Source organism: Balaenoptera borealis, assembly GCF_965194805.1.
Source record: "Balaenoptera borealis genome assembly, chromosome: 1".
NCBI lineage: Eukaryota > Metazoa > Chordata > Mammalia > Artiodactyla > Balaenopteridae > Balaenoptera > Balaenoptera borealis.
Window position 1 is genome coordinate 105672585 of NC_138860.1, and position 24023 is coordinate 105696607.

Here is a 24023-nt window from a genome sequence, read left to right on the forward strand (position 1 = left end):
ATGAAAGGCTAAGGCTGCTGCTGCCGCCACCAAGAAGCCCGTGTGCAAGCACAGGTCACTCTCCACACCGCCCCTCCCGGGAGCCGATGCAGCCCGCCACTGCCAGGGTCTCGTGATTCAGGGACAGATTCCCCGGGAGAACGCACGGTGCGCCTCAGGCTGCTGCAACGTCATACTGGCCTCTGCCACCTCAGACTCGCCCCGCATTCTGTACCCCCCGGCCTGAGTGAGCCAGAGCCCCACAGTCAGCTGCTACTTTAACCCTGTCCTGTCTGAGCAAAGAACAGATGCCCTCAGGCAACCTACAAACAGAGGAGGGGCCAAATCCAAAGCTGAACCCCAGGAGCTGTGCGAACAAAGAAGAGAAAGGGAAATTTCTCCTAGCAGCCTCAGGAGCAGCGGATTAAAGCTCCACAATCAACTTGATGTACCCTGCATCTGTGGAATAGCTGTATAGACAACGAATCATCCCAAATTGAGGAGGTGGACTTTGGGAGCAGCGTTATATAATTTTTTTTCCTTTTTCTCTTTTTTTGAGTGTGTATGTGTATGCTTCTTTGTGTGATTTTGTCTGTATAGCTCTGCTTTTACCATTTGTCCTAGGGTTCTGTCTGTCTGGGTATTTTTGTTTTTTTCTTTTTTTATTACTTTTCTATTTTTTTATTATTAATAATTATATTTTATTTTTTATTTTAACAACTATTTTATTTGATTTTATTTTTTTCTTTCTTTCTTTTTTTTTTCCCTTTTCTTCTGAGCCATGTGGCTGACAGGGTCTTGGTGCTCTGGCCAGGTGTCAGGCCTGTGCCTTTGAGGTGGGAGAGGTGAGTTCAGGACAGTGGTCCACCAGAGACCTCCCTGCTCCATGTAATATCAAACAGCAAAAGCTCTCCCAGAGATCTCCATCTCAATGCTAAGACCCAGCTCCACTCAATGACCAGGAAGCTACAGTGCTGGACACCCTATGCCAAACAACTAGCAAGACAGGAACACAACCCCACCCATTAGCAGAGAGGCTGCCTAAAATCATAATAAGGTCACAGACACACCAAAACACACCAACAGATGCAGTCCTGCCCACCAGAAAGACAAGATCCAGCCTCATCCACCAGAACACAGGCACCAGTCCCCTCCACCAGGAAGCCTACACAACCCACTGAACCAACCTTAGCCACTTGGGGCAGACACCAAAAACAATGGGAACTACGAACCTGCACCTGAGAAAAGGAGACCACAAACACAGTAAGTTAAGCAAAATGAGAGGACAGAGAAATACACAGCAGATGAAGGAGCAAGGTTAAAACCCACCAGACCAAACAAATGAGGAGGAAGTAGGCAGTCTACCTGAAAAAGAATTCAGAGTAATGATAGTAAACATGATCCAAAATCTTGGAAATAGAAGGGAGAAAATACAAGAAACGTTTAACAAGGACCTAGAAGAACTAAAGAGCAAACAAACAATGATGAACAACACAATAAATGAAATTTAAAATTCTCCACAAGAGATCAATAGCAGAATAACTGAGGCAGAAGAATGGATAAGTGACCTGGAAGATAAAATAGTGGAAATAACTACTGCAGAGCAGAATAAAGAAAAAAGAATGAAAAGAATTGAGGACAGTCTCAGAGACCTCTGGGACAACATTAAATGCACCAACATTCGAATTATATGGGTCCGAGAAGAAGAAGAGAAAAAGAAAGGGACTGAGAAAATATTTGAAGAGATTACAGTTGAAAACTTCCCTAGTATGGGAAAGGAAATAGTTAATCAAGTCCAGAAAGCACAGAGAGTCCCATACAGGATAAAGCCAAAGAGAAACATGCCAAGACATATGTTAATCAAACTATCAAAATTAAATACAAAGAAAAAATATTAAAAGCAACAAGGGAAAAACAACAAATAACATACAAGGGAATCCCCAGAAGGTTAACAGCTGATCTTTCAGCAGAAACTCTGCAAGCCAGAAGAGAGTGGCAGGACATATTTTAAGTGATGTAAGGGAAAAATCTACAACCCAGATTACTCTACCCAACAAGGATCTCATTGAGATTCGACAGAAAATTAAAATCTTTACAGACAATCAAAAGCTGAGAGAATTCAGCACCACAAAACCAACTTTACAACAAATGCTAAAGGAACTTTGCTAGGCAGGAAACACAAGCGAAGGAAAAGACCTACAACAACAAACCCAAAACAATTAAGAACATGGTAATAGGAACACACATATCGATAACTACCTTAAATGTAAATGGATTAAGTGCTCCAACCAAAAGACATAAACTGGCTGAATGGATACAAAAACAAGACCCATATATATGCTGTCTACAAGAGACCCACTTCAGACTAAGGGACACATACAGACTGAAAGTGAGAGGATGGAAAAAGATATTCCATGCAAAAGGAAATTGGAAGAAAGCTGGAGTAGCAATACTCATATCAGACAAAATAGACTTTAAAATAAAGACTATTACAAGAGACAAAGAAGGACACTACATAATGATCAAGGGATCAATCCAAGAAGATGATATAACAATTGTAAATATTTATGCACCCAACACAGGAGCACCTGAATACATAAGGCAAATGCTCACAGCCATAAAATGGGAAATCGACAGTAACATAATCATAGTAGGGGACTTTAACAACCCATCTTCACCAATGGACAGAGCATCCAAAATGAAAATAAATAAGGAAACACAAGCTTTAAATGATACATTAAACAGATGGACTTAATTGATATTTATAGGACATTCCATCCAAACACAACAGAATCTTTCTTCTCAAGTGCTCATGGAATATTCTCCAGGATAGATCATAACTTAGGTCACAAGTCAAGCCTCAGTAAATTTAAGAAAATTGAAATGGTATCAAGTATCTTTTCCAACCACAATGCTATAAGACTAGATATCAATTACAGAAAAAAATCTGTAAAAAATACAAACACATGGAGGCTAAACAATACACTACTTAATAACCAAGAGACCACTGAAGAAATCAAAGAGGAAATCAAAATATACCTAGAAATAAATGACAATGAAAACATGACGACCCAAAACCTATGGGATGCAGCAAAAGCAGTTCTAAGAGAGAAGTTTATGGCAATACAATCCTACCTCAAGAAACAAGAAACATCTCACATAAACAACCTAAGCTTACACCTAAAGCAATTAGAGAAAGAAGAACAAAAAAATCCCAAAGTTAGTAGAAAGAAAGGAATCATAAAGAGCAGGTCAGAAATAAATGAAAAAGAAATGAAGGAAACAATAGCAAAGATCAATAAAACTAAAAGCTGGTTCTTTGAGAAGATAAACAAAGTTGATAAACCATTAGCCAGACTCATCAAGAAAAAAAGGGAGAAGACTCAAATCAATAGAATTAGAAATGAAAAAGGAGAAGTAACAACTGACACTGCAGAAATACAAAGGATCATGAGAAATTACTACAAACAACTATATGCCAATAAAATGGACAACCTGGAAGATATGGACAAATTCTTATAAAGGTATAATCTTCCAAGACTGAACCAGGAAGAAATAGAAAATATAAACAGACCAATCACAAGTAATGAAATCGAAACTGCGATTAAAAATCTTCCAACAAACAAAAGTCCAGGATCAGATGGCTTCACAGGCGAATTCTACCAAACTTTTACAGAAGACCTAACACTCATCCTTCTCAAACTCTTCCAAAATATAGCAGAGGGAGGAACACTCCCCAACTCAGTCTATGAGGCTACCATCACCCTGATACCAAACCAGGCAAAGATGTCACAAAGAACGAAAACTACAGGCCAATATCACTGATGAACATAGATGCAGAAATCCTCAACAAAATACTAGCAAACAGATCCAACAGCACATTAAAAGGATCATACACCATGATCAAGTGGGGTTTATCTCAGGAATGCAAGGATTCTTCAGTATACGCAAATCAGTCAATGTAATACACCATATTAACAAATTGAAGGAGAAAAACCATATGATCATCTCAATAGATGCAGAAAGAGCTTTTGACAAAATTCAACACCGATTTATGATAAAAACCCTCCAGAAAGTAGGCATAGAGGGAACTTTCCTCAACATAATATAGGCCATATATGACAAACCTACAGCCAACATCGTTCTCAATGGTGAAAAACTGAAACCATTTCCACTAAGATCAGTAACAAGAAAAAGTTGCCCACTCTCACCACTATTGTTCAACATAGTTTTGGAAGTTTTAGCCACAGCAATCAGAGAAGAAAAAGAAATAAAAGGAATCCAAATCAGAAAAGAAGTAAAGCTGTCACTGCTTGCAGATGACATGATACTATACATAGAGAATCCTAAAGATGCCACCAGAAAACTACTAGAGCTAATCAATGAATCTGGTAAAGTTGCAGGATACAAAATTAATGCACAGAAATCTCTTGCATTCCTATACACTAATAATGAAAAATCTGAAAGAGAAATTAAGGAAACACTCCCATTTACTACTGCAACATAAAGAATAAAATACCTAGGATTAAACCTACCTAGGGAGACAAAAGACCTGTATGAGAAAACTATAAGACACTGATGAAAGAAATGAATGATGATACAAACAGATGGAGAAATATACCATGTTCTCGGATTGGAGGAATCAATATTGTGAAGATGACTATACTACCCAAAGCAATCTACAGATTCAGTGCAATCCATATCAAATTACTAATGGCAGTTTTTACAGAACTAGAACAAAAAATCTTAAAATTTGTATGGAGACACAAAAGAACCCAAATAGCCAAAGCAGTCTTGAGGGAAAAAAAACGGAGCTGGAGGAATCAGACTCCCTGACTTCAGACTACAAAGCTACAGTAATCAAGGCAACATGGTGCTGGCCCAGAAACAGACATATAGATCAATGGAACAGGATAGAAAGCCCAGGGATAAACCCATGCACCTATGGTCAACTAATCTGTGACAAAGGAGGCAAGGATATACAATAGAGAAAAGACACCCTCTTCAATAAGTCATGCTGGGAAAACTAGACAGCTACATGTAAATGAATGAAATTAGAACACTCCCTAACACCATACAAAAAAGTAAACTCAAAATGGATTAAAGACCTACATGTAAGGCCAGACACTATAAAACTCTTAGAGGAAAACATAGGCAGAACAATCTATGACATAAATCACAGCAAGATCCTTTTTGACCCACCTCCTAGAGAAATGAAAATAAAAAGAAAAATAAACAAATGGGACCTAATGAAACTTAAAAGCTTTTGCACAGCAAAGGAAACCATAAACAAGACGGAAAGACAACCCTCAGAATGGGAGAAAATATTTGCAAATGAAGCAACTGACAAAGGATTAATCTGCAAAATTTACAAGCAGCTCATTCAGCTCAATATCAAAAAAAGAAACAACCCCATCCAAAAATGGGCAGAAGACCTAAATAGACATTTCTCCAAAGAAGATATACAGATTGCCAACAAACACATGAAAGAATGCTCAACATCACTAATCATTAGAGAAATGCAAATCAAAAGTACAATGAGGTAACACCTCACAACAGTCAGAAGGGCCATCATCAAAAAAATCCACAAACAATAAATGGTGGAGAGGGTGTGGAGAAAAGGGAACCCTCTTGCACTGTTGGTGGGAATGTAAATTGATACAGCCACAATGGAGAACAGTATGGAGGTTCCTTAAAAAACTAAAAATAGAACTACCATACGACCCAGCAATCCCACTACTGGGCCTATACCCTGAGAAAACCATAATTCAAAAAGAATCATGTACCACGATGTTCATGGCAGCTCTATTTACAATAGCCAGGACATGGAAGCAACCTAAGTGTCCATCGACAGATGAATGGATAAAGAAGATGTGGCACATATATATAATGGAATATTACACAGCCATAAAAAGAAAGGAAATTGAGTTATTTGTAGTGAGGTGGATGGACCTACAGTCTGTCATACAGAGTGAAGTAAGTCAGAAAGAGAAAAACAAATACCATATGCCAACACATATATGTGGAATCTAAAAAAAAAATGGTTCTGATGAACCTAGTGGCAGGACAGGAATAAAGACTCAGATGTAGAGAATGGACTTGAGGACACGGGAAGGGGAAGGGGAAGCTGGGACGAAGTGAGAAAGTAACATTGACATATATACACTACCAAGTGTAAAATAGATAGCTAGTGGGAAGCAGCCACATAGCACAGGGAGATCAGCTCAGTGCTTTGTGACCACCTAGAGGGGTGGGATAGGGAGAATGGGAGAGAGATGCAAGAGGGAGGAGATATGGGGATATATGTATATGCATAGCTGATTCACTTTGTTATAAAGCAGAAAGTAACACACCATTGTAAAGCAATTATACTCCAAAAAAGATGTTAAAAAAAACCCAGAAAAACAAAAAAAAAAACCCAAATGGTGCTGAGACAACTGAATTACCATATGTAAAAGAGTGTATTTGAACCCCTGCCTCACACCACACACAAAAATTAACTGAAAATGTATCAATGACTAAGTATAAGAAGTAAAACTATAAAACTCTTAGAAGAAAATATAGAAGCAAACCTTCATGAAATTTTTTTCTTATTTACAACAACAACAAAATAGATAAATTGCACTTAAAGTAAAAAAAACTTTTGTGTATCAAAGGTCACGGTCAAGAAAGTGAAAAGACAACCTATATAGTGGGAGAAAATACTTTCACATCATATGATGGGGTTTAATATCCAGAATATACAAAACTTCCTACAATGCAACCAAAAAAGACAACGCAATTTTTAAATGAGCAAAGAACCTGAAAAGACATAGCCAAAAAAGATATACAAGTGGCTAATAAACACATGAAAAGATGTTCAACATCATTAGTCATTAGGGAAATGCAAATGAAAACCATGGTGAGATAGCACATCACACCTACTAAGACAGTTATAATTTTTTTTTAAAGGGAAATAACACATGATGAGAATGTAGAGACACTGAACCCCTCGTACATTGCTAGTGGGAATGCAAAATGGTGCAGCTGCTTTGAAAACTAGCTTAACCTTTCCTCAGAAAGCTAAACATAGGCTGTTATCCAGCAATTCCATTCTTACCTCAAAGAATTGAAAACAGGGACTCAGACAGATAATTGTACACCAAAACTAATTGTAGCATTATTCATAATAACCAAAAGGTGGAAACAACCCAAGTGTCTATCAGCAGATGAATGGATAAACAAAGTGTAATTATATACATACAGTGGGATATTGTTCAGCTGTAAAAAGGAATGAAATTCTGATATATACCTCAACATGGATGAACCTTGAAAACTATCTATAATAGGCAAACTCGTAGGGATAGAAAGTAGATTAGAGGTTACCTGGGGCTAGAAGAGTAGAAGTTATTGCATAATCATTGGCTACAGAGTTTTTTGGGGTGATGGAAAAGTTTTGGAAATAGATGGCATTGATAGTTGCACATTAGGAATGCAATTAATATCATTGAACTGTACACTTAAGATGGTTAAAATGTCAAGTTTTATGTTATATACATTTTATCACAATAAAAAATTTTAAATTGTATAAAAAAGAAAGCAAATAAAGACATTTTAAATAATCGAAAACAGATTAAAAATGTTGTCAGCACCTCTGCCTTGCAAGAAATGTCAAAGCTTTTCATTCTGAAAGGAAACAATATAAAAATGGAAATCTTGATTGAAAGGAAGGAAGGGAAAGAACAAGATATTGTAAATATGTGGGTAAATATAAAGGTCTATCTTTCTCTTCTTAATTTCTTTAAAAGTAAATTGACTAAAAGCAAAAACAATAACAATGCATTTTGGGTTTTAAACATAGAGTATAAAATGTATGATAATAATAGCACAAGCCAGAGCAAGGGATATAAGTTAAACTGTGCTGTTGTAAGGGTCTTACATTGTATATCTAATAGTATAATATTAATTCTAGATAGATTGTAACAAGTTAAGTGTGCATATTATAATCCCTAGAGAAAGCACTAAATATAATAATATAAAGAGGTAGTTAAAAACATAAATAGAAGAGATAGAATGAAATTCTAAACAATACTCAACTGAAGGGAAGATAGGGGAAAAAAAACTCACAAAACAAAGCAGACAAATAGAAAACAAAGAGTGAGATGATAGATTTAAACGCAACCATATCAATAATTACATCAATTGTAATGAACTAATATAATTAAAAAGCAGAGATTGAAGACTACGTAAAGAAGCATGACCCAGTTATACAGTTTAGAAAGGATATACTTTAAATATAAAGACACAGTTTGAAAATAAAAGGGTAGAAAAATATGCAATAAAAACATTAAGTGTGATATAGTCATACCAGTCGGCTATTAACATCAAAGAAAGGAGTCTTCAAGACAGGAAAAATCATCAGGGATGAAGTTATTTGATGATAAAATGTTCAATTCATCAAAAGATGTAATGATCCTAAATGCTTATGTTCCTAATAACAGTCTCAAAATACATGAAGCAAAAATTGACAGAACTAAATGGAGAAACAGATAAATAGATTTGTTTCTACATGTTACTAGATTTGATTTGCTAAACATTTTTCTGTCTATGGATACATGAATTGGAAGACTCAATATTGTTAAATGTTAGTCCCCCCCCAAATTGATATATAGATCCAAGGCAATCCCATTTAAATTCTAAGCAATCTTTTTTGGTTTTTGTAAAGACATATGCTAAATCTAAAATTTATGCAAGAATTTAAAGGGCCTAGAATATAATCTTTAAAAAGTTGAATAAAATTGCAGCTGTTACACAAACTGACTCCAAAACGTATCAACTTATTAAAAAGCTACAATAATCAAAGTAGTAAGGTATTGACAGAAGTAGAGAGAAATAGACCAATAGGACTGTATAAAGAGACTAAACATAAACATTTTTTAAAGTTAAATGATTTTTTACAAAGCATCAAGATAATTCAATGGAAAAAGGAGTCTTTCAACAAATGATGCAGTAACACAGGATATTTGTGTAGAAAAAAAAAATGAATCTCAACTGCCACATCATGTGATACATAAATATTAATTTGAAATGGATGATGGGACTAAACTAAAAAACTAAAACTATAAAGCTTCTAGGAAAAAAATTAGGAAAATATCATGATTTTCCGGTACCTAGAGATTTCCTAGAACTCCAAAAGCACTAACCATAATGTAAAAGGTATATAGTGTAGTTTGTAAATATTAAGAACTTCTGTTCTCAATGAAACACTGATAATAAAACAAAAATGTTAGCCACAGACTAGGAGAAAATATTTGCAATATGTATATATGACAAAGGACTTGTATCTAGGTCATATAAAGAACTCCCATACTACATCATCATCATCATCACCACCATCATCAATACCAAACAACATGGTTTTTAAAATGGACAGAAGATTTGAAAAAAAAAAAACAGTTCATAAAGGAGATTATATATGAACGCGGTCACGAGACATATAAAAGCCTCTTTTGACATCACTAGTCTTCAAGGAACTACAAATAAAAACCACCATGATATGCCACTCCCTATCTACCAGAATGGTTAAAATTTAAAAGACCAACAATACTAAGTGTTGACAAGGATGTGGAGCAAGAGGAGCTCTCCTACTTTGGTGGTGGCTGTATGAAATGGTATGACCACTTTAAAAACAGTTTGACAGTTTCTTATAAAGTTAAATGTACACCAATCCTATGACCCAGCAATTGCACTCTTAGTTTTTTAACCCAAGAGAAATGAAAACACACTTGGTGGTGTTGGTTCTGAGCTCTTTAAAAGACATTTTCATAAACAAACTTTCTAAAAGGTTAAAGCATACTAGCCATCTCCACTTCCTTACCTCTCATTTACTCCTCCAATCACTGTTATCAAGCATCATTCTCTGGACTCCCCTGAAATCACTTTGGCATCTCAAGTGCTTGAAAGTTCATAGTAATTAAAGAGGTTGCCTTGGTTTGAGATCAGCTGGAGTGAATAGTGTTTAATGGGTTTGATTATTCTCAACCTGCTCTGTCATATCCTGGATTAGGGTAGCTACATTATGATATCTTTTTGTTGATCATGTTGACTCTATACACAGCCAGCTCTGTAATTTAATTAGGCAATGGGACCTTAGATCTCTCCTCTAGGCTGTCTTATATCCCCCACTCCCGACCCACTGCCCCCCAGTTTAGGCCATCATTACTTCCTTTATATTTTTTCAAGAATTCTTACCTAATGGCTCTCCCTCCTCTCTCATAATACACGTCTACTCTTCACAGGGCTGAGTGAGTAAGGTTCCTAAAGCACATCTCAGTTCAAATAACTTTGTGTTTCCTTTTGCCTGCAGGATAACATCCATATACTTAGGGTTGATGTTCAAGGCCCACCACGATCTGGTCCTGATTTAGCATGTCCTGGTCATTTTAAATACTTGATTCCAATTCAGCTGATCAGGGCAAAATTGCAAATAAAAATACCTCATATTTACTGAGTGTTTACTCTGTGCCATTCACAGATCATCCTTAGCATGTTAGTCACAAGATTTGACCTAAAGTAATCTTTGTCCTAACCTGACTCTTGCTTTGTCTTCTGTCATCTCACCTTAACCACCAGCTCCATTACTTTACTTTCCTCATCCATTTCAGTCCCTCTGATTATGGCATCCTGATTTTTTGGCTTCTCTAGTTGCCTCTGCCATCATTTCCTTTGAGTTCTGTATTCTTATCACCATGACATTTGTCCAACTTTCCTGTTTGTTAACTAACCCTTTTTCTTGTCCTCTGGATGCCCTTCTTAGAATTACCACTACAGGAAGACTTGTTGGCACTGACCCCAACAACTTGGGCTCTATTCTATTCTTTGGCTTTGATATCAGAGGGGTGGACCCTGGGCATTCTGAACCTAGCCTTCCTGGTTTATTATAAAATCATGCTGTAGATTTCCTAGAATGTCAGGTTTAAAAGGAATCCTAAAGTCTATAACAGTACAACCACTGAGTTAAAAACCCTATGTTCTTTCTCTTATTTTGCTCATTCCTTTGAACAGTGCTTCAAATATTTGATGGCAGATTTCATATCCCTAAGTCTCCTGTTTCTAATCTAAATATCCCAGTTTCTTTAGTCATTGTCTGCAGCTTGACTGATTTCCTCGAAATTAGCTTCATTTTTATTACTGCCCCTTTTACAATAAATGGTGGAAATAATTTTTTTTTTTAATGTCCCAATTATGTTCTGACCAGTTTGGGCTAGAATAGGGCTTTATGTTATTTACTATTAACTTTTACATAACTTTCCCCATGATGATGATTGGGATCTTTTTAAATCCTTGTTCTGGAATCAGTGTACTAGTTACTTCCTGCTTCAGCTTCAGCCTCATCTCAGATCCGAACATGGAGCTGGGGTCAGAGTGCCATGCTTCTTCCCACAAGGGCAACAGTTTTTACTAATTTCTCTGCAGCAATGTACAGATATACAACATATTGCCGTGGGTACGTCCAGATATGTTATGAGTGTTGGAGAGTTCTGCACAATTCTCTTCTGCTAATTGTAACTCCCACTCATCTCCCATTCACTGAAACCATCTGAATGCCAGTGAGGGAGATATTATCAGATGGAAAACTTTGAATCCATGTTGATTTACTTCTTAGCGTTAGTAACTAATTCCTCTTCACACACAACTGATTGAAACACATCCGTGTGCTTATCACAGATGAGATTCCTCCACATATGAGACTTCCTCTAGGTACTGATCAATAGTACACCTAGTACACATTGTGTAGCCATTTAACCAGTTATTCTAACTGTTCCACATCCTCTCCAAACAATTAAAAAAACTTTATCAAACTCTTGCCAAAATTTTGATTTCATCACATCTATTGCATTCCTCTTATTTAGAGGCTTCATGAAAAATAAAAACTAATTTAGTTTGGCTTAACTTTCTTTCCCCTTTCAAGTTCTGATTATTACTGCTCCATTTTTATTTTTAAAAGCTTTAGAATCTTAACAGGGTTCATGTCAAGCTCCCCTTTCTATGCTGTTTGGCAATCTACTTCCATTCATCAGGATTAGTCAAGAATTAGCGGATTTCCTTTTCTTTGTAATTGGGATGTGATTCTCCTCTCTAATGGAATCATTCCCCATCCCCAGAACACACCCTCCCTTTTCTCTCCTCCACCACGCCCCCCCCACCCCCGAACCCCTACCCTGCTGGCTCTCCTAGCCTTTGCTTAGGGTCTGAAATATCCTGTTCTATTATGTAACTGTGTCTGTATGTCTTGGCTCCTCCGCTACAACCAGAGTTTTCTGAAGGTGGGAGCCCTTTATTATACTTCATAGTGTCTAGTGAAGAGCAAAGCACCTAACAGTCCAGTAAAGACATACTTTCTGAATGGATGAATGAGGACACATTAATTTTTCTTAGCTTTTTTCCACCGTGAATACTCCTGCAACAAATATTCCAACATATATGCCTTCTTGTGAATGGATGCTTTTATATCTATAATAGAGAGTCCCAAGAGCGAAGTTATTTGTATTAAAAAAAATAGTTGTTGCTAGATTCCTTTTCCCAAAGACTTTATCTGCATTTCTCCCAGCCATGTACGGGAGCATTGCTTTTCTCACATCTCTTTTGGCAATAAGTATTTTGTGTTGGATTTTAATCTTTGATGAGTCCATTATTACACATTTAGCAATATCTTTACTATTAAGTTTGCACATATTTTCATATGTTTTTTGATCTTTTCGATTTTCACTTCTGTGAATTTGTTCTTCATGTGAATTTTCATACTCTTTGCCCATTTTCCTGTTTGGGTGCTTGTCTCTTTTTATCAGTTTATAAACTTTTTGTGTATTATTGTTATTTATTCTCTGCTCAAACTTAGCATTGCAAAAACTCTTTCCAAACAAATTGTTTGTCGGGCAGTGTTGGTGGTATAGTGGTGAGCATAGCTACTTCCAAATAAATTGTCTTTGAGCTTATTATATACTTTTCAATACTTTATGTCTTTCAATAAGACTTTATAGTTTTCTTTATAAACTATATTGACAAATTTATTCCTAATTATTTTGTAGTGTTTGTCAATATTGAGAAAATTTTTTCTCATTTCTATTTCTAGGCCCTTATTATTAAAATAAAGTTATTGATATTTGAATATTTATCTTGTATCCACCTATTTTACCATTACTGCTTGTTATTGTTGTGGTTGTTACTCAGATTTATTGGGTGTTCATACCATCAGCAAAAGCAGATAACTTGATCTCATCTTTTTGAGACTAGTTATTTTATGTTCTTGTTTTGCATTATCTAGAACTTCTAAGACAATATTTAATAATAATGGTGGCATGAACAAAAATTTGGAATTTCTTGGAAATTAAGACTGATTCTTCTAGATAATTTTTGGATCAAACAGAAATCAAAAGTGAAAAGATAACCAACTTATTTAGAGAGGAGTAAAAAAGAGACATTCTACCAAAACCTATAGAACCTAGAAAACACTGTAGTCAGAGAAAAACATATATATATTCTTAAATGACTTCATTATTAAAGAAAAGAAACATTAAAAAATCAAAGGGGAGAAAAGAATTTAATATCCATTTTAAGAATTTAGGAAAGAAACTAAGATGGAATTAATTTTAAAATTTTAATATAGTGACTCTGTCCCTCCTGTCTCCCTCTTATAAGGACCTTTCTGATTACATTGGACTCACTTCAGAAATCCAGGATAATCTCCCCACCTCAAGATTTAATTCTATCTGCAAAATGCCTTTTTACCATATAGAGTACCATATTCATAGTTTCCAGGGATTAGGGCATGAACACTTTTTTGGGGGGGGGAGGTTCATTATTGGGCCTATCACACAAAAATTTGGGCTAACCTTCTCTTTTCCAAAATGATCAGTTTCAGCTAAACACACATTAATTAGATTTTCTTTACTCTCTGTATCTTATTGCCTTTTTGTTTGTTTGGTGTGATAGCCCCAGTTTGGTGTCAGGCTGGGTCTTTTGGGACAGCTCTAATTCTTTCTTACTCGCACTAGTACAGAACACTATAAAGCACTCATTTTGCCTTTTAAAATTATTCCATTTTTTCCCCATTTTCCTTCTTTCTGACTTTTAACCTCTTTCTTTCAAAGTTTCCAAATTCAAAAAGTATAAATACACATAATGATCAAACATGTGCTATACTTTAAGTCCAAAGCGATTTCCTCAAGAGTTTGCTCATGATGGCAGATGGCCGCTTAAACATAGTAACCTATATGTTTCTTTTAAATTCAACAGAAAGGAGATAAGTGTCCAGTGAACAATCTTGGATATTTAGCATAAGGAATCTGGGGTTCTTATGCTCTTCAGAAAACATACCACAAAAACTTATCTGAACAATATTATCAGCCCTTCTTCCTTCCCATAACAAACTGAAGACCTAAGATATATTTCTTTTTTAAGATTACTTGCCATCTGTCCTTCAAAGATGACTAAGCCTATAGAAGTCTATTTCATGTGTATGAACTAAAAGTAACAGTATAGAGAATAACAGTGCCGATTCTGGAATCAGACAAACTGTGGTCAACCATAGCTCCATCGATTACTGAACTTAGGAAAATTACTTAAGTATTCTAGTTTAGTTTTTCTATTGGTCAGATAACGTTACGTAGCTGGATTAATGCGAGTATTAAATAATTCATGCAAAGCACTTAATCCAGGATAAGCATGCAGTAAATTCTTGATAAAATTACTTATCAGTTCTTTTTACAAGGTCTCCTTAAAAATGTGCCAGACACATCACACATGGATTTGTTCCCCAGCTTTGATCAGCCTGAAAAACAGAGTCACCCTAACCCTGGAAGCAATGGGACCACAGCTGAAAGAAAACTTTCAAGGTCCTTATTCCCCTATGCATGTCATTAATGTTGACCTCATTTGTTGACGAAAAAGAAACAAGTTGGTTTATGCTATCATTATCCTAAGATCCTGAGGATATACTTCTTCAAAAGGAAATAGGAAAAAGAAAGATCCAGTCCCCTAGAATTTCTCTGTTATTACTATTAGTCATGTTTCTCTTTTCTCTTCCTGATAAAGCTATAAAAACTCTTTTTAAAAGACTCCTAAAGTTTCTTTACTTTGTTCAGACAGTTTGAAAAATTAAGACTAGTGCTACTCAGATAAATCCTAGAGGAGCCCATGTCCCCTTTGCATGGCAGAAAGAAGGGCCAAAAAGCAGACTTTGCTTAGCAAGGGTGAAACTGGAAGAGATGTAAAGTAGAATACTTTTTTTTATATCAAAGATGTAAACAAAATTGCAGAGCTACCTGGTTGAAAATTTCTGAAGAAATAAAATGAATTAGTAAATTCAGTTGCTCAAACACAGTAATTTAAAATAATAAAGTGGCAGTTTTTCTCCTTTCCCAGGATTTCCTTACATCTTTCTTTATCTGCTTAAGTATTATCAGATTCCCACAGTAGAAAATTATGCAAGACGGGAAAAGAGTGAGCAAATGATTCTTGGGGCATAAAGTAACAAAATTTGTATGAGGCACCTGAGGTCGGCTGGATAGCTGGTGAAATATTGAGTTTTAAACCTCAATATTTCACTTCAATGTGGCCAAGCAATTCTGGCTGAGTCCTTCCCCAAGCCCTGTGAGAGTGTGGAGTGATGGTGTGCAGGCTCTTTATGTCACCTTCCCTCCCTCCAAGGCCTTATTTAGAAATTCCAGAGGTGGTTTAGTGGTGAAAGGTTGTTCAAGTACTTTCCTCTCCTTTTTATTCTCTTCAGAGCAAACACTCAAATACTCAGAGAGCCAAAGCAGCTGTCTCACTCTATGTCTGGATCGCAGAGCCCTAAATATTTATAGGTCTTTGAGAATTCCAAGTCTCAAGTTCAGGTGGGATGCTATTTTTACTTGGCTGCCGTTTAAAGACTTACTTGCAGTGGTTAACACACTATAAGATAACTTTTTTGACTATAAGTCTAATACTTTCTAATTTGGAAAACTAATTAGAATTAGTCATTCTAATTTAGTCATTAGAATGACTAAAAAAATTTAGTCATTCTAATTTGGAAAAATATTCATACCAAATATTTTATTTGGTATAAGTAAAATAAAAATACCCGTAATACCACTGTCAATGTAACAGTGTGATCTCCTTTCCTCTCTCTATGTGTATATGCATATAGACACACAATATTCAGATTTTTATGATGTTTTCACATTTTACATACAATTCTTATTCTGTTTTTATTAATCTATTATTTTATTATTTCTTTACTGGAACATAGGCATTTCCCCATGCCAATAAATATTTTTTGAAAATGTTATTTTAGTAGCTAAATAATATTCTGTTTTATCCACATATAACATAAGAAAAATGGTTCTCCCATTTCTCACTACTGTGGCAGCCCTGGCACTAAATAATGGAAAGGAAGTTACCACTAAAGGCAGAAAGCTGGGAGGGGAGTCTCTGGGAATAGTCAGGGGACAAAGGTATAGATAGAAAATACCAGATGAACATGAGGTGTCAACATCCTAGAGCACTGCCCTGATCCTGTTGGTTCCTTTCAATGGCTCTTACTCCTGAACAAAGCCCAAACTTCCAAGTCAGCTTTTAAGGCCTCCCACAATTTGCTACAACTCACTTTTCCAACTTCAGTTCTTACTGTACTTGTTTACGTTTTCCCATGTTTCTGCCAAATGGGCTGGTTGCCTCTTCTTTACATAGAAGTCAAAGGTCTTTGCTCCCTCCATACCCATGCTCACTCTTTCCCCTTTACTTTGAAAGTCTCTGCCCTTCCTTATAGTGACTTGTCTACATCTTATCCATTGTTTCAAGATGCAGCTTGAATAGCACCTCCTTCATGGAGCCATGCCTGAGTCCTTCTATCTCTCCTGGCCAGAGTCAGTGTTTTTCTCCTCTCAGTTTTATCTTTACCTATGCATCAATCTTTACTTGTATTATGACTATTTGGGCACACATCTTATTACTCCTTTTAGATTACGCATCAAAATTTTTGAACATTTTCATGTCACAGGATTATCTTGAACATTGTAATTTTTATTGGCACACACTAAGGAATTAATAGCATCCACTGTTATACTGCTCACATCACTTTGTGTCCTTATTTGAGTAAAACTCACCTGACTGGTCTTTCTTACATTCATCAGAGAAATGTTTTTTGATGGTAACTGATCTCCAAAGATGGTCCCCAATATTTCCCCTTCACTCTATAAATTCCCACACACATCAAGACGTGGAGCTACCTCCTACCCCCAACCCTCAGAATCTGGGCTGGCCTTGTGAATTGGCTTTGACAAAGAGAATGCAGTGGAAATAATAGCCTTGGACTTCCAAACCCAGGACATGTTGTGAGGAACCCATACTACAAAGCAAAGAGCCAAGGTTGTCTTTGACAGCCACAGGTGAGCTCCCAGTTGACAGCCAGCAGTAATTATTGGCCATGTGGGTGGATCACATTGAACATTCCAGGCTACTCAAACCCCTAGACAACTGACCCAAACCCATGAAGAAGAAGAACACAAACCCATGCAGCCGACCCTAGTCAGCCCAAGAATCATTAAACATAATAAAATGGTTGTCGTTTTAAGCCACAGAATTTCGGGGTGGTGTGTTACACAACATATAAACCTAACACTGATACACAAGTTAAACCATGTGAATTGCTGATATTGGACAGGTTTTGACTGACAACCTCATATAGTTCAACCTAATGTGAATAATGCCTTGATATTGTTCTATTGCTCTTAGCTCTTATTCTAAGCAAGTTATAACGCTCTTGTCTCAGAACCCACTCAGCAAAGAGAGGTTGAAAGTTATCACCATAACAGTAAATAATAATAACAGTAAATAAAAATAAATGAATATTATGTATTGACCAAAAATTTAACAATCCAACAGAGAAGTGTGCTGTATACACTAGTGGTCCATACACAACACTAAAGAGAAAAACCCCCAAGTTCAGCTTTTCCAAACTTCAGTTCTTTATATACCACCTTCATGATTTAGGGCATGTCTTCATACTCACTATAAGATTATCTACATTATTTTTACTCAGAAAAATCATTTTAGTGAAACATTATATCCCTCCCATCAATGGACCTATTTAAAGAGACTCAAAGTGATAGAATGTCACTGGCCCTCTTGGAAGCTTATATGTTAAGATAGACACATTTACATACCCACAGGCTCTGATTAGATCATCAGACACACAAGTAGCACAACATGTGTCTTAAAACACAAAAGATCAAAGTTCTTTCTTAGCAACATTGTGAAAAACCCAAGGCTTTCATCTCCTATTTCTCTTTTTCAGTATATTTACCACTCTCCAAACCACAACCTGAGGCATCCATTTCTTCCTAGTACCCCAAATCGCTGGTCTACACAATGACATTTGATCTAGAACCCTCCTCAGTGGACAGCACTTAAGCTCCAAAGATTTCTTGTCTTCTTTTCCAACCACTCTTATCCTGTTCACCAGCTCTGTGGGTCTTGTTCTCCAACAGAGAGAGTTAATATAAAGAATTCATCTAGACTACTTTGTTCATGCTTATGCTTTCAAGGTACCACGTATACACAAACTATTTTAATTTTTGGTTTACTTCCTTGTATTCTGGCCATTCCATTAAATATTTGAGGTAACTTATGGAAAGTGTTTAATAAAATAATAAAATATGAATGTAAGGAAAAGGCACAAGAGCCAGAAGAAAATGCAAACTGGTACAGATGTAACCAAGGGGAAAATAGCACTCAAACAAACAAAATGGTCCATAAAATACCACACATATGCTATAGTTTATATATAAATTTGACTAAGAATCTCCTGGTTGATCAAAGAATTAAGAAAACAGGTCTTTTATATTAATCTCCTTAATCATGATTTAGAAGAAAACTAGTTTCTTCAGGTAAATGTTGTTTCCTGCATTGTATTCTAAAATTAATCTCTTATATGGATCCTTATAATGTGGAGCAGAGAAGTGTAAAATATAAAAACATTCCTACAACAAATAGAGAAATAGTTTCTAGAGAGTGTTTCTAGCAGTAGTCTTTGATTAAAAGTGAGTTCAGACTTCTACTTCTAGCCAAGGTAAGGGGTTGGATTTACCATTACAACTGAAACAGTGACAAAGCCAGAGAAAATATATGAAACAATGTTTTTCAGTCATTAGATAGGAGGTTGCAAAGGACAGTGATATCGGGGAGAGTGGAAATAAATGAGGTAAGTCTTCTGATTGCCCAGATTTACTTCCTGGAGAGAGTTTCCAGGCTATAACTTGAAGAGAGAGGGAACCCAGGCAGAGCCTGGTGACTTCCTGAAACTGAGAATGGTTTAGAAGTTGAGAGAGGCTAGGGTTGGTAAAGTGTGCAGGACAGAGTTCCAGAGAGGAGAGAGCTACACAGAGAGAGCTCTGGAAATCTTCAGAAAATCTCCAAGTCTTCCTCAAGCTGGGCTATGACAGTTTCCTTTGAAAGAAAACTACCCACATCTGGGGAAAGAACCACCCAATAAGAGCAAGGGGAACAATTCTTGGGTTTCCACAGGACAAAGCATAGTTTGTGCTCCCTTCAACAAGAGTGGGAAAAACTCATAAATCATGGGATATCAGGTAGAATACTCAAGAGAGTATTGATTCAGTAATAAAAGAAAATTAGCCCTGGATTAAAGGTGGCTCCAGTCTCACAAAACAACACTTAAAAAATAAAAACCTCAAAAGGGTCAACATTTCTCCAAGTAACTTAGCTATGACCTAGAAGAAAAGCTCAGGAATATTTATAAGAATATGAAAATATCCAGCACCAAGCAAGGTAAAATTCACAATGTCTTACGTCTAATAAAAAATTAAAGGTCACAAAAAAGCAGGAATGTATGACTCATATTAAGGAGATGGGTCAAACAATAGAAACAGACCCAGAAATGACACATATGATAGAATTAACAACAAGAACATTAGAAGTTATTATAATGATATCTAACACTTTCAAGAAGGTGAAGGAAACTTGAGCATGGTGAATAAAGGCCCAAGTAGAACCACTAGCCATGAAAACAACTACTGGGATTTTTTTAAAAAACACACATTGAGTAATAACAGATTAAACAATGTAGAAGAAAAGATTAGTAAACTTGAAAACATAGCAATTGAAACTATTCAAAATGAAACACAAATAGAAAAAAGACTAGAACAAATAAGCAGAGCATCAGTGAGCTATGGGGCAATGTCAAGCACCCTTTTGTATCTGTATTGGAGTTTACAAAAGGGAAGAGGTGGGTGGTACAGAAAAAAAATTTTTTGAAGAAATAATGGTTGAAATTTTTCCAAATTTAATAAAAACTATAAAGTCACAGATCTAAGAATCTTAACAAACCACAAACACACACACACACACACAAATCATAAAGAAAACTATATGAAGGCACATCATAATCAAATTTCTTAAAGCCAGTGTTAAAAATATCCTAGAAACAACAAGAGATAAAAAAGATGTTACATTAAAAGAACAAAGGTGAGCAGATTTAGAAGAAGGTGAAACATTTCTAAAGAACAAAAGCAAAAACAAAAACAAAACCCTGTCAACCTAGAATTCTATACCAATAAAGTTCTCTGACAATTTATCTGATTAACTTCCACATTGGAGGAAACTACTGTCCTGAAAACTCATGTGAGGCAACAGGATGATACCTGTCTCTGAGCACATTGTAATTTAATGGAACATAATTATTGTATGTTTATAAAATAGCATAACCATTTGAATGTATAAATTTGTTAATTAAATTATCTATTCATTTTTTTAAACTATCTTTCAAAATGAAAACTCAAAAAGAAAAAAAAACACAGAGACTTTCTCAGCAAAGAATTCATTACCAGCAAACACGTGTGTACTATGAGAAATGTTAAAGGAAGTTTCTAAACAGAAGGAAAATGATGGCAGAGGAAAATCTGAATCTACAGAAAAGAATGATGAGTACTAGAAGCGGTAAATATGTGGTTAAACATAAAAATTTTTTGTAATTTTCAAATATCTTTAAAAGATAATTGACTTTTTAAAGTAAAAAACAACAGCAACATATTGTAGGGTTTATTACACCTGTAAAATAAAAATATCTTAGCACGAAAGCTGGAAGGGGGAGATAAGAAAATATACTATTATAAAGTTCTCATATGTGAAGTGGTGTAATAGTTAAAGATGCACTATAAATCCTAAAGCAATTACTAAAAACAAAAAAAATAGAGTAATAACTAATAAGCCAGTAAAAAGGGTAAAGTGTAATTATTAAAAATATAACAATCAATCCAAAAGAAGGCAGAAAAAAAAGGAAATATAGAGTAAAAAACAGATGGGATTATCTTACACCATACACAAAAATCAACTCAAAGTAGATTAAGACTTAAAACTGTAAAATTCCCAGAAGAATATGTAGGGGAAACCAACAAAGGACAGGTATCCAGAATATATATGTATACACATATGTATCTCCAGCTCAAATGATCCTAAACACAAAGAGTTGTTAAATGTATGAAAAGATGTTCAACCTCACTAGTAATCAGGCAAATGCAAATTTAAACCATTATGGGAAATCATTTTATACCCATAAGAAAGGCAAATTTTTAAGTCAGACAATGCCAAATTTTGGTAAACCATTTAGTAATGTGAACTCTTATTCACTGCTGGTGGGAGTATAAATTATTTCAATCACTTCAGAAAATAGTTTGGCTTTCCTTATAAACCTGAAAGTGTACATTTCCTACAACCCAGCAATTTCATTAGAATGTATACACTTTATAGGAATTATTGCACCCTGTTAACTCTTACACATGTTAGTCAGGAACATGTAAAACAGTGTTTATAGATGCTTTGATCAGTATTGTAAAAATGGAAACAGCCCAAATATCCATCAACAGTAGAATGTATAAATAAGCTGTAGCAAAATCTCATAATGAATATACAAAGCTAAATACAATATGGATGAATTATTCAAAAACATAATTTTGTGTGAATAAAGTCATAGACAAATATACCGTTTGATTATTTTTATGTAAAATTCAAAAGCTGGCAAACAAAATAATGTTCTACGTAGGGTTTCCTATATAGGTATAAAATCTCCAAAGAAAGGGAATGGTTAATGTATAATTCAAGATGTCGCTTATGCCTCAGTAAGAGAGCTGCAATCAGTGAGAAGCATCTAAGAGGCTCTGAAGAATAGTAATGCTCTATCTCTTGGCCTTAGTGGTACATACAGGTGTTCACTTGCTGCCCTTTAATATGTGCATGTTCATCTGCATTCACTCTTTCTGTGTATACTATATAAAAACAAATTTTTAATTGCAGATTCCAAGGTCACAAAACCAGATATTTCAGTTCAATAGGTTAGGATGGCCCCAAGAAATGTGAATGTTTGTCAAGTTCCCATGATGATTCTGATAAAAGTAATCTGAGGACCATACTTCAAGTATCTGCTTATTATTTCTATGGGTTTGAACTCTTTGGTCTTGGAACTTGACATTTCACAAAGAGCTGCAACATGAATAAAGGAGGCAATTTATAATAAATAAACACACAACTCTTTCAATTCCAGAAATTATCACTTTACTATACAAAAAAACCTAAACATTTACAAAAGAAAATCAAAAGAAGTTGCATCTTTAGACCACATTGGGAAAGTTACACAAGAGTCTGATGAACAAACAACATCATAAAACGTCTCCGTACCATATCAGTACCATCCAGAGAAATCCAATCAACCATTATACCATAGGTTGAAGTGTTTAGTACCTGAAAGTCAACCCAGTGCCCTCTTGGTTTATCGTTTGCCTATAACAATATAAAACCCTAACGTCTTTACAAAACATGGAACTGTTGTCTATGAACTTTATAGGAATAAAATTTTGTTAAAGGAAATAAAATATTAAAAAGATGACATAGTTCAGCTGCCAATCAATGTTAAGATGCATTAAGTTATAACAGTCAATTCAAGCAACATTTTAATAATTATAGAAATGTGACTATAGTGTGCTGATATTCCAAGCAATCTTGTTATGGCATAGTTTTATTTTACATATATACAAATCATGTTATTGCATATACACATCAAGAAACTACTCCAGTCGTCACATCTCAAAGGTAGTGCCTATTTTTTAGGCAGAAATTTTCCTTTGGCTTCTTGTTCACAACAAAGGGCATAGGCAGCCATTTCTTTCCAAGAGTTCACTACATTCAAGGAAGTCTGGACTCCTAGCTTGTTGTTTTCCTTGTGGAATGATGAGCAGTACTGAGGATTTGAACTGATAAATAGTGTCTCTGATTGAACATTTCAAACATTAGCTACACTTTTGATTTCTGTGCTTCTACAAGACTGTATGACCCTTTCATGTTGGCTTTTCTAGCAAAGTAAATAATCATTCCAATGGCAGGTATTATTAAGGAGGATGCACAATAGAGCACGAGAAGTTCAGGAGAAAAATAGTGCTTGTTACTTTCTCTTCCTGGAAAATAACAAAATGGATGTAATTAATGTCTAGTATAAAAAGAAATTGTTTAATAATAATAGTTACATGTTTTATTTTAACAGTACAACTCGTTCTCTAAAGAGAAGTGAATCAAAGTAGTGATAAGAACCAACAGGACCCAAAATGCAGCATATTTCTTTGAATTATTCAAATAATCATTTAGCAGTTGCTATGGTCATGATGAGTCTAAAGATGACAGTTGTTGATTTCCACAAACTTGGATTCAAATAGATTCAGGTTCAGTAGCAGAATGGAAGGAAGGGCGCAACTTTTTAGGGCTCATTTAGAAGAGCAAGAATAGGAGAAGAGGGTTTGCTTTGGGAAATAGAAACATATACTAAAGAACTAGGACTCTGATCATTATGAATTAAAATAACTAAACAGTTCTCCAAGAAAAGCCTTGTAACACCTAGAGTGTAACCATTATAGTCAAACACCACATATAAGATAGTAAGGGAAAGAATTCTTATCGATGGCTTTTTTAGAGATATATAGAAAACTTTATATTTTGTATTTCTGAAGTAGGGCATCTTAATA

General features: G+C 35.4%; 1 protein-coding gene across 1 annotated transcript in view; it reads right to left on the minus strand.

Annotated features, from left to right (window-relative positions):
• Nucleotides 1–624: 624 nt before the first annotated feature.
• Nucleotides 625–24023, minus strand: part of VCAM1 (vascular cell adhesion molecule 1) — a 42691-nt gene continuing 19292 nt past the window's right edge. The window contains exon 9 of the mRNA XM_082384288.1: nucleotides 625–23462. Coding sequence (XP_082240414.1) covers nucleotides 23302–23462 — 161 coding nt within the window. The 3' untranslated portion in view covers nucleotides 625–23301. The remainder of the gene's footprint in view (nucleotides 23463–24023) is intronic.